We start from the raw sequence: 12,391 nt of genomic DNA on the forward strand, positions 1-12,391 counted from the left end.
CTCTAATTACATTTCTCTAAGGACTAAAAATCTTAATCATCTCAGAAAGATACATACTTTCATCTCTAATGCCATGTAATTTATGAAGATGTTTACAGTTATTCCTTATGTCTCACAAAAAATTCCCTACTTCTCAGGAAATATAAAATGATTTTTATTTGCATTTTTATTGCCCTTATCCTGCTCCCCAAATTCTGGAAGGAGATACCTGTGTGTTGTCTCTGTTTCCCCACATAAAGAACTACTGTGGCTGTCAGAGACTTGGATGAACTAGGTTAGCTTGAAGGACACGAAATAAATGTACACACAAAAGGTAAATGCTGTTCACTCCTTTTTTTCTCCTCCATCATTTCCCACAAATCTTTTGCTCACATAACACTGATAGTCTCTAGTAGACCACAGCTCCACGTTTTTACATTTTAAGTGTCTGTTTATAAATGGGAGGGGGCTGTAAGTGTACACCTATCTTAGCCAATGAGACAACTTGAGGCTGCTAAGACAATGGAAAGAAAAATAGCTTTGGAAGAAGGCTCTGGAAGAATGCCTTCTTTCTTTCTTTTTTTAAATTAACATATAATATATTATTTGTTTCAGGGAATGCTTGCTTTCATTTGCATCCTTGTTTCACAGTTTTCAAGCTAACATGCCTTCAGGGAATCAGTCTGAGCCCAATTTCATCTTTAAAATGGAAAAAAAATAGCTTCCCTTTAGAGTTTTGAGAACTGCAAATATTGTATGGATGTAAAAGTACCTACCACAGATTAAGGTACAGAGTAGGCTAATTCTATTAACTGAACAATTACTATTACATTACTTAGTAGTTGAGTAACATGGACAAGTTAATTGAATCTCACTGAAACCTGACTTCCTCATCTATATAATGGAAAAAGTTGTATCTACCCAAACGGGTGTTGTGTGAATTCAATGAAATAAACAATTCAAGAATAACTCACATCAAAAAAAAAAAAAAAAAAAGGAGTAACTCACATCAAAGCTATAAACTAAAATACAAACAAGGTTCTACACATGCCCCTTATTAGCTACAGTCTCTGAGTTTCAATTTCTTCAATCGTAAAATATAGATACTGATGAACCCACAGGTTTTTTGAGGGGATTAAATAAAAAAACATGTTAAAGATAACACATTATACAAATATCAGAGTACTACATAAACAAAGACATATTATGAACCATCAATGAGAGGAAGACTAGCCAACAAAACCAAGGTAATCACAACCAAGTGGTATAAAAAAATATCTGCCCAGCTATCATTTTCATTGTCAGACACAAAAGTAGTAGCAATATTATATTTCAAATTAAGCTAACGCTACATTTTGTGCTAAGTTGTTTGTGTATAGATATTGACAAGACTATTTTGGCTTTTACTAAAAAGGCACTAAAATATAAATAATAAATGTTTTCAAACCTACCCTTTGCAGCATGGACTCAGACCAGGCATATCCGTTATGTTCTACAGCCCACTGCAGGACTGTCCTCATGATGCACAACATCACATCTGACTGCAAAATGTTTACCAGACTTGCAAATAGAGGGCAGAATGGAGGCAAAACTGGAGGTGGAAGTGCTGAAAATAAGGTTATTACTGGTTTCTTTTGTAGAACATGCTTAAAAAAAAAACAAACCCTATCTTTTGATAGTCTTCACTCAAAGAATATTCATTAACACATATCTTAAAGCTATATTTTACCTTCTCAAAGTCAAATGCATAAAAACAGCTACATTAATAGTAGCAGTACAAAGGAAAGTCTTTCTTTTCCCTAGAAATGTCCTAGGATCTGAGATAAATCCATTAACCCAGAGGTGACTCAGTACAGCCTATTTCTGTATTTGCATATTTATTAGTCTTTTGAATGTTCACTGGGAAAACATACATTTAAATCTTCCACTTCACCAAGGATAATCATCATAGTCAAAAGAAAGCATTTAACAAGTAGAAGAGACAAGAGATTTTTAGAAAGATTAAAAATACCTGTATCCTCTCTGTTTTGTCTTTTCAATTTCCGTTGAGCTTCCTCTGCCTAATAAAAAAGAAATTTGGACAGGGAATTAGTAATACACAACAACCTAATATCCAAAACACTAAGTTAATCTTTGCCGTATTATCTTCTGATTTTAGAAGATATTTACCCTTAGTTTTATAATGCCTCCCCCCAGCCTCCAAATGACACATCAAGGTTATTTTTTTCCCCCACTACTCACCCCCACCAAGCCCCAAGGAGTTCTTTCCTATTTTAAAACGCAGGGGAAACGTACAAACCAAACCAAAATGTTATTTAGGCTTAAGCTCTATGACATGCATCTAAAACTAAACAAAACTTCATGTTTAAGTTTAATAATGCCGTTTACAAAAAAGTATCTGAAGGGTAGACTGCTGGAGCACCTGGGTGGCTCAGTGGGTTAAGTGTCAGGCTCTTGATTTCAGCTCAGGTCATGATCTCAGGATCATGAGATTGAGCCCCATGTCAGGCTCTGTGCTCAGTGGGGAGTCTGCTTGAGATTCTCTCCCTGTCCTTTTTCCCCTCCCTCCCACGTGTATGTGCAGTCTACCTCTCTCTCAAATAATAAATAAGTAAATCTTAAAAAAAAAAAAAGCGGACTGCTAGAAACAAAACTTAGCCAAGAATCATGAGGAAAATTCCATAAATTAGTATGGAAAAGCATAATATTAAGTAGTAGCAACTCTGAAACGAGCCTAAAATAGTTTAACTGATTATTGTACAAGCTGACAATTTGTCTTCAAAAGCCAATAAAATACAATTATATATGTAAGGTTTATGTATATAATTATATAGATCTTATGTATGTATGTAGAATACATGGTGGTGGGGGGAACCCAAAAATGTTAGGTGGTGATATTTTAGGTAATCTATACTTTCTTCATTATACCTTTTTATATTTTTTCAAATTTCCTACAATAAAAATGTATCCTTTTTCAATCTCTGAAAAGCAGTAAAAGTTGTTTAGGAAAAACCAACCAAATCAAGAAAAAAACAAACAAAGCTCTTCCCCAGTATACTTTTTATTTTCCCATTTACCTTGGACTGCTCTGCCCTTGAAAAGTGATAGAAATACAAATTGAAATCTTTGGCACACTCTGGTTTCAGTTCGTACATGCCTCGTCCTGTTAATCCGGGTTTTCTATGGGAAAAAAAGTCCTTAAAATATTATTACTAAAGTCATACCCTAATTTATGAGACAGTCTTAGATAACAGAATAAAAAAGCAGAGCTGTCATTTACTGCTGATGAACGTAAACTGGTACTATTTTCTGTGGGTTAATTTGGTAATCTACATCCAACGCTCTACATGTATCATTTTATCTGACACATCCACTTTGAATTTATCCTAACTGGACAGGTGAATGTGATGGTCATTGTGATGATTCAAAGTCTAACAACAGGGAATAGGTTACACACCTTATGACACCTCCACACAGTTGAACATCATGAAAAGTGGTAATAATTTCTAAATTTTGACATATAAAGATGTCTCTGGTAAGTTCTACCAAGTGGAAAAAAGTAGGTACAATTTTAAGGTTTAGGGAATTATATATATGTATTTTTTCCTGTATTTTCTCTAAAAGCATGTACTGTATCTTTATAATCAACAAAAACAAAGACATTACTGTTGGGGTGGGAGCAAAGAAAAAGCAGGATTGAGGAACTGCCTCAACAGGTTCAGGGGGATCAACTAGTTTACCTACCAGTAGGGCAACACACTGGCCACTAGAGAGTGAAGGCAGTACTGAGAGGCCATCTTACAACTCAGGAGGCACATTCAGATGGAAACAAAGAAAGCAGTTTTGGGAAAACTCAATGCATTGACTTATGTCACCCGCTCAGTTTAATGTCAATTATCTGAAATGATCAGGAACACTGGTTCTGAGCACAGTGAAAATTCTCGTAAACCAATTTAGGTTGCTGAGTGCAGAGCTATATCAGAAGAGTGAAATGACAGAAATCTAGTTCAGAACTATGTATCTGAAAATGCTGTCACTCTCTGAAAGCAACAATTTCATTCTCAGTTCCATCAAAGGAAACACTAAGAAAAATTAATATATAAAAAAAATTGAACAGGAAGTAAACTCACTTGAAATGGGCAACTGCTTCAATTACACCTTCCATGCCAGTCTCCTTGTTCTCCTAACAGTACGAGAAACAAGTAAGTGTGTTTCATGTTAACAGTACCTGCTAGCACTTTGAACATTGCGCTTTTCTCTCCTTAGGCCTTACATAGCAACCCTATGAAGCAGATATACTATTATCCCAATTTTTACAGATGAGGATTCCACAGTAAACATAATTATTAATATATAACCAGGGAAACTTATTTTGTAAGCTAACATGCATTCAGACTCATATGATTAAAAACAAGTCACTACCATATGGATTCAAGGTGACAGCTTTCAAAAGGAATTAAAAACACAAAGTACACATAACATTTAAATAAAATTTATGTAAGATATTTATATTATTTTATGAAAGTGACACTGATTCCTTATCTATGTTTAGTAAAACAGCATTTCCTAAATCATATCCCAATCATAAAAAGATGTTAATAGGAACTCTGATTAAAGAATTCTCTGGTCAAAGATGTTTGGTAAATATAGTTGCCATCACTTTGTACAAGGTGTACTTTAAAATGCTGTTTGAGATTATAATCTTGGGGCGCCTGAGTGGCTCGGTTAAGTGTCTGACTCTTGATTTCGGCTCAGGGTATGATCTCAGGGTCCTGGGATCGAGCCCCGTGTTGGGCTCTGTGCTGGACATGGAGCTTGCTTGAGATTCTCTCTCTCCCTCGGCCTCTCCTCCCACCCCCAAATTATATTCTTCTTTATTCTAAAATCTAAGTGAAACTGTAATTGCTTCCTCACCTAACAACTCAGGATTCATTTCCTGTATTAAAAAGTACAAGTAATTTTTATCCTGACTAGATATTTCGTGATATTAAGAAATTATTAATTATTGTTCTTTTATTATGGCATATGGATAGATAGGTTTTTCTAAAAGTCCTTTTAGACCAGTTTCTCAACCTTGGCACTTATCTGCTGGATCAGATAAATCTTTGTTGTGGGGGGTCTGTCCTGTGCATTGTGGGATGTTTAGCTTTATCTCGGGCCTCTGCTCACTGGATGCCAGGAGTACTATACAACCCTGCCCCAAGCCTTGTGACACTGCCAAATGTCTCTGGGGGGCAAAAGTGTCCCTGGTTGAGAACCACTGTTTTAACACATATACAGCTCTATTTATAGATGAAATGGTAAGCCTCGTATTCTGGTTTTTTGGTTAGAACAACTCAGCAAAATAAAATTCTGGCTTATTGTTGCACAACATTGTTTCACATACATATCAAACAGGTCAAAAAACTCCCCAGCAACTTCATATACAAAAAAGGAAAAAAAAATCTTTCATCTCTGGCCTTAACCATCTCATATAAACCAACTACTTATATTATAGCTAAGCACATACACAAAAAAAGTTACCAGAATGCTTGGAATAAGACTTTTTTTTTTTAAACAAGATTTTTTTTTTCTCCTTTAAAATGATAATGAACATGGTCACATCACAAGTAAAGTCAGAAGTAGGACAGAGAATGCTCTGAAGGCTGGTTTGGTCATCCGAGATCATTAAAATGGCTTACCACTACCAATGTGTAAAAAATATAAAATGTAAATAAAAAATAGAAACAAAATATCCTTTTAAGGTACTTTTAAGGAAAAAAGCAGGGCCTTGGAAGTTTTGGTTCTTTTTTCCTCCCCTGTGGCAAACTCATTTTGTGATTTTGGTTGGGTGGTGGAGATTGTGTGTCATCTGTGGGTAAACCTGGTATTCTTAACAAAATAATCCAGTGGGGGTGCAGAGATTTGTGGTTGGGGTATAGATAAAACAAGACTGGTTGAAACTGGTGATGGGTTCTGTTACACTATGTTTTCTATTTCTATAGATATTTGAAACTTTTCATAATATAAAGTTTAAAGGAAGTATTACTATGCAACAAATACAGGTTTAAATCCCAGAAGAATGAACATTAAGGTTGAAAGTTTTGATCTATGTTTCAAATCTGGGGAAACATTTTGAAAAGCCTCAAGGAAATAAGGATCTCTCCTAACTACAAGTATTCGGTATCTACCTGAAAAGCCCTGTGGCTGAAAAATAGGTGGCCAGGGAACTTGAGATCCTGGGACAAAAAACAGTTAACAATTAGCCTATGGGGGTGCCTGGGTGGCTCAGTCGTTGGGTGTCTGCCTTCAGCTCGGGTCGTGATCCCAGGGTCCTGGGATCGAGCCCCGCATCGGGCTCCCTGCTCAGCAGGAAGCCTGCTTCTCCCTCTCCCACTCCCCCTGCTTGTGTTCCCTCTCTCGCTGTGTCTTTCTCTGTCAAATAAATAAGATCTTAAAAAAAAAATAATAAAAGAATCTGAAAGTGTAAATATGTTTAAAAAAAAAACAATTAGCCTATGAATGCCAATGTGAACATTACTTTACATTCACTAGAATGAAAGAGATGGCTCCCTAAGGGAGAGTTTTTGGATGCTTCAGAAGGAAAAAGCTCTGAAAAGCTTTAGTATCCTCAACACAGATGAGCAGATATTTCTCACTTCCTTCTCTAATATATTAAGTTTTAAAACATTATCTCCACCCATGGCAACTTTGTAGTAAGGACTCAATAATAACCCTGTCTACTGGATACATAAATTCAGTTTTCAAGATCAGGTTTACTTCTTTTTTTAAAGATTTTATTTATTTATTTGATAGAGAGAGACACAGTGAGAGAGGGAACACAAGCAGGGGGAGTGGGAGAGGGAGAAGCAGGCTTCCAGCTGAGCAGGGAGCCCGATGTGGGGCTCGATCCCAGGACCCTGGGATCATGACCTGAGCCGAAGGCAGACACTTAACGACTGTGCCACCCAAGTGCCCCAAGATCAGGTTTACTTTTATTTATTTTTATTTATTTATTTGAGAGAGAGAATGAGAGAGAGAGCATGAGAGGGGAGAGGGTCAGAGGGAGAAGCAGACTCCCTGCTGAGCAGGGAGCCCGTTGTGGGACTCAATCCTGGGACTCCAGGATCATGACCTGAGCCGAAGGCAGTCACTTAACCAACTGAGCCACCCAGGCGCCCAGGTTTACTTTTATTCAGTATCCTTATCTCTTCTAAGAATTCACTGTGAAAGATTCTACTTCTATGCTGCTTTCTATTCCCAATCACTAGTATTCTTTTTTTCCCCCCAGCATTAAAAAAAAAAAAAAAAAATTAAAGTAACCTCTACGTCCAGTGTGGGGCTTGAACCCATGTAAGATCAAAGAGTCTCATGCTCTACTGACTGAGCCAGCCACGTGCCCCTCTAATTACTTCTAATAAGAGTGACTAGGAGTTATAGGTGTCCTAGAATTGTGGTCTTTACCACTGTGAAGAAGGTATACAGAAGTAAATCTAAACATACTAGCCTGACAGGAAGGGGAGAATTTCCATAATTTCTTTTTTAGGATGTAGGTACTTACATCTTCAGGTAAAGACTTCACCAATTCACTATGAGCCATAGGTTTGATGCTTAATTGATGGATAATCTCTCGCTTAATTTCATCTGTAGCATTTACCTGTCCAACTCCAGGACTAAATCTCTCTCCTGTCAATGCAAAAGTACATATACACACATTTAACATAATCACAATACTTAACACAATATATTTTTCTTTCTGTGCAGTGGGACAGTAAATAATTGGTTTGGCAGCAAACTAGGGTGAGAGCAGCTCCTAACCATACTTCTGAGGCTCAGACACAACAGGTGAGTGCAGGCTTTGGGTAGCAGAGAGAGAAAACTCTGGATGCTATTTTGAAAGAGTGGGATCAGAAGGCAGGAAGGGACTGGATGTAGTCAAAAACTGTTAGAGCAGTAGTTGTAACCAGAGGACTAGGAAACTGCTTTCATGCCATCTGCCACATGGTAGCAGGGAAGGAGAGCCTTCCTTTGACCTTCTATCTAGTGGCAAATAAAATCTCACTTTCTGAGACCTTCGTTAGTATCACCTCCTGACAGGAGCCAGGATTTTCTGCTCTATGGACTACAGAGTCAAAAATAGCAGAGGAGGTAGAGAAGGTAAAGAATAAAAGAACAGGAAAGGTGGAGGTGACAGGACTGAAAATACAGGCAAGAAGAGAAGAAATCTGCATCTACTAGCCACAGGTCTCTATTAACTTATTTTTTTTAATCATATCTAAAGCCAAGATGATAGTTCTGCACACAAAACCACAGAAAGAAACATACCTAAGATATAAAGTAACAGTAAATAGCTCCTAAATATCCTATTCTTACTTTGCCAAACTCTTCTGTCCTACTTTTTTCTCCCCAAAGAGCCTTTCAGATTATTCTGCTTCAGAACTTGTACTCTCTTGTTCTAAAGCACCATGGCACTCTCACTCTCAGTGCTACAGTAACCAGAAGGGAGAAAGAGATGGATGCTCTAATCTTCCCCTGAAGCTGAAGAACTGCTCAAACGAAAGAAACCTAGCTTAGAAATTCAGAACTATTTGTTATCACAAAAGCCAATGTAATTGATAAATGTCACAAACAATCCATACTCACCAACAAGCATTATAATGAGGTATAGCATTTCTTCTATTAGAGTGTTGTTTTGCTGAACTACATCCTGTAACAAGTGGAGGGGTGAGAAAGTTCAGGGATACAAATACAAACACTGTATTATCTCAGATGATTAACATAGCCAAAAAAAAAAAAAGAAAGATACTTCTTTAATGATGTATTATGGTCTTTTAAACATGCTCTTACCTTATGGGTAATCTCAGAGCTAAATCTTTTTCCATAGTCTGGAGTACTGAAAATCTGATAAAGTTCAAAGCGGCTGAGCATTATCATCAGGAAATGATTTGGATCCATCATGGAGACACCTGTCTTTTTTTTTTTTTTTTTTTAATGTTTGAGATAAAGGAAAAGAGAGAGGTCAAAAGGGCTACTAAACAATTAGTGAAAGATATTTTGGGTTGAATTAAGTGAAAATAGCTTACTTATTCACCAATCTCTATAAAAGATGAAAACCCACTTAGTCAAGTCCCTACCTGTGGAAGTTACAAGTGTGGACAAGAATCTAAGCTGGTAAAAAAAAAGTATACACAAAACAAACCCCCCCCAACCCTACATATCAGAATAACATGTTCTCTTGCCTTTTAATTCTCTGAATTGACTGCAACCCTATGAATTCAGCTCTGACATTTTATCTCAGGGCTCTCTTATCACTGTCTAGTAGTGTATGGACTCTGAGAGAAATGTGCTATGGCAATTATGCTTCTAGTACTTTTTATTTACCTAATATTAAGCTCTTATCAAGAACTCTCAAATTAATTTTTGGTGATAAAAACTATACCAACTGAAACAATAGCTTTTAAATATTAGTTTTAATTCTCCTTTAATTCCATTTGTATAAATTCTAAATCAACTTGGACTTTGTTTTGAGCCAATCATTTTTGAAATATACATTTCATAACCTTTTCTGTCATTTCAAAATCCATTCAGCAATAATATGGAAAAACCACTATGTGATAAGCATTGTGCTATGCACAATGGACAAAAAGAGACTAAGATATAGTTGCCATGGTTTAGTGGAGGGACAAAAAGTAAATAGGCAACCACGATCCAGAGCTATGAATGCTATGGTGGGGAAGAGCACCATGCTATGGGCCTTCCCAAATGGGATACTTAGCTACATTTCTGTGTGTCAGGGAAGGCTTTCCGGAGAAAGGGACACTAAACACTAAGACATAAAGGAAAACAAGTTACAAGGTGAACAGAAAAGGAAGGGGGTGGGGTAGGCAAACTAAGGAGCAAAAGAAATAAATGTGCAGAATTTAAGACTTAAGAGAGAGCATGGCAATTCAGGGAGTTTTAACACGGTTAAGTTTCACAAGCCTTGGAAATCAGTTTAAGGGGTTTGGGTCTTTAACCAGAGGACAATGAAAAAAGGATGGCTTTCAGGTTTCTGACTCAACTATACAACTGTACAGATTGTTAAACAATACACCAAGGTAGGAAACCCAAGACAGGAGGAAGGTATGGAGGGAATAAGAGGAGTTAGTTTGAATATGTTAAATCTGAGATGTGTCCAGGAAATCTAGATGGGAATGTTCTATAGGCTGCTAGCCATATGAGTTTGCAGCTCAGTAGACAGGGCTAGAGTTAAGAGATTTGGGAGTAATCGTAAGTGACTGGGTTCTGTGGAAATGACAAGAAGAAAAATGTTCCCTACAACCTGTAAGTTTAATACTTTTAATTCATTACCTGAAGCATTACTATATCCTTGTCAAACATTTCACGTCTGCATTTCACATTATGGTAGTAATAAATCTAAAAAAAAAAATTAATTATATTGGGTAAATAGGTTTTTATTTGTGCAGCTCCCTCCTCTCCCCAGTCCCCAAGAGCACATGGGTTTAATACAAGTGTGAACGTGGGTGCACATGCATGAGTGCACATACACACACACACACACGTGCACACACACACACAATGTAGTTCTCTCAACAGTTAATACTATCTTAGCAGAGATTAATTAATTAGAAATTTCCAGATTTCAGTGTTCATGCTATGGTACACATTTTGCAGCCAGCTTTCTGGGTTTCCCCAACACAGCTACTCTCCTGTAAGGTTTATGGCTATGAAAAATGAAAACAAAACCAAAACCTATGCCAAGCCTTGATAAGGTCTAAAAATAAAACCTCAATTTCAGAGCTATTAATAGAACTTTTTTTGATTGAAGTATAGTTGACACACAGCGTTCCATTAGTCTCAGGTGTACAACATAGTGACTGGACAAGTCTACATGTTATGCTCTGCTCACCACAAGTGTAGCTCCCACTGGTCACCATTTAACACTCTCACAATACCACTGACTATATTCCCTATGCTGTGCCTTTCATCTTCGTGACTTACTCATTCCATAATTGGAAACTTGTACCTCCCACTATGCTTCACCCATTTTACCCATCCCCCTACCCCTTACCCTCTGGCAACCATCAGTTTCTAAGAACTTTCAACTTTTACCACAATTTTATTTAAATAGATGAAATCTGGATTTTTATTATGTTTTGTAAAACTGTTCTAAAAATGATCTCAAGTTAAAAATCAAGAAAATTAAGTTCATTTCTACTTTGATATTGTTTCTTGACAAAGTATGAATAAAAGTTCTAAGAAACTTTTTGGTTTAACATTAATCTTCTTGAACAATTTTAACATAGATAACTCAACTTTCAGTGACTTAAGTACGTTGAAAATTACAACCGTCACAGAAGCCGAAGGAAGAGATGGATTGAAAAGTCTTCATAAACTAAAAAACACTTACCTGGTTTACTAGAGAGAACCCATTTCTTCTCCACATGCCTGCATGTACTTGGGCACATAAAACAAGACATCTAAGAGGGTGTTCTATCAACATGGGTGGGCTAAGTTCACTCTGTATATACAAAAAAAAAAAAATTAAAATCCATAAAAATCTCAACTCTATAAAGAAGACAGGGTGATAGGGATGGAAACTGTATCAAACGGTAGTTAAAATTAAAATAAAAGTATGTTTATGTGATGGTTAATTTTGTGTCAACTTGGCTAGGCCGTGGTACCCAGTTTTTGATTAACGCTAGTCCACGTGTTGCTGTGAAAAGTATTTTGTAGATGTGATTAGCATTTAAATCAAATACACTCTGAGTTAAGCACATTACTCTCTGTAATGTAGGTGGACTTCATCCAATTAGTTCAAAGCCTTAAAAGAAACACTGAAGTCCCCCCAACCAGGGATGAAGAAATTCTGTTTCCAGAATGCCTCTGGACCTCAGACTACAATATCAACTCTTCCTTGGGTCTCCGGCCTGCTGGACTACCATGCAGGCATATTTCAGACTTGCCAGGCCCCAAAACTGCATAAGCCAATTGCTTACAATAAATCAAATTTTTTCTCTTTTTCTCTCTCCATACTTACATACCCATGTGCACATGCATGTGCACACAACCTTCTATTGGTTCTGTTTTTCTGCGGAACCCTGATTAATAAAATTTGTTTCAAAGTGATTTCAAGTACATGGAACATAATAAAAATATGCATTTACTTTTTTAATATTTGATTTATTTGAGAGAGAGACAGAAATAGTGACAGAGATAGCAAGAGAGAGCACAAGCAGAGAGAAGTGGGAGAAGCAGGCTCCCAGCTGAGCAGGGAGCCCAATGTGGGGCTCGATCCCAGGACTCAGAGGTCATGACCCGAGCTGAAGGCAGATGCTCAACCGACTGAGCCACCCAGGTGCCCCTAGGTATTTACTTTTATTTTTTTAAAAAGATTTTATTTATTTCTTTGACAGAGAGAGACACAATGAGA

At 37.0% G+C, this 12,391-nt stretch overlaps 1 protein-coding gene across 6 annotated transcripts in view; it reads right to left on the reverse strand.

Moving 5' to 3' along the window:
- UBR2 (ubiquitin protein ligase E3 component n-recognin 2) overlaps positions 1–12,391 on the reverse strand; it is a 117,904-nt gene that overhangs the window by 32,922 nt on the left and 72,591 nt on the right. For all 6 annotated transcript variants that reach the window (XR_015768354.1, XM_028097730.2, XM_028097731.2 and 3 more), the window contains 9 exons: positions 11,369–11,479; positions 10,309–10,374; positions 8,806–8,928; positions 8,602–8,665; positions 7,520–7,644; positions 4,110–4,162; positions 3,057–3,159; positions 1,991–2,039; positions 1,431–1,585 (listed from right to left, as the gene is read on the reverse strand). Coding sequence is in view for 5 of the 6 variants with exons in the window: in XM_028097730.2 (XP_027953531.1) it covers positions 1,431–1,585; positions 1,991–2,039; positions 3,057–3,159; positions 4,110–4,162; positions 7,520–7,644; positions 8,602–8,665; positions 8,806–8,928; positions 10,309–10,374; positions 11,369–11,479 (849 nt within the window). In the remaining variant the exon portion in view is untranslated. The remainder of the gene's footprint in view (positions 1–1,430; positions 1,586–1,990; positions 2,040–3,056; positions 3,160–4,109; positions 4,163–7,519; positions 7,645–8,601; positions 8,666–8,805; positions 8,929–10,308; positions 10,375–11,368; positions 11,480–12,391) is intronic.

Source organism: Eumetopias jubatus, unplaced genomic scaffold (genome assembly GCF_037043125.1).
Source record: "Eumetopias jubatus isolate StellerSeaLion01/CBP00866 unplaced genomic scaffold, mEumJub1_p1.0 scaffold_6, whole genome shotgun sequence".
NCBI classification, from domain to species: Eukaryota; Metazoa; Chordata; class Mammalia; order Carnivora; family Otariidae; genus Eumetopias; species Eumetopias jubatus.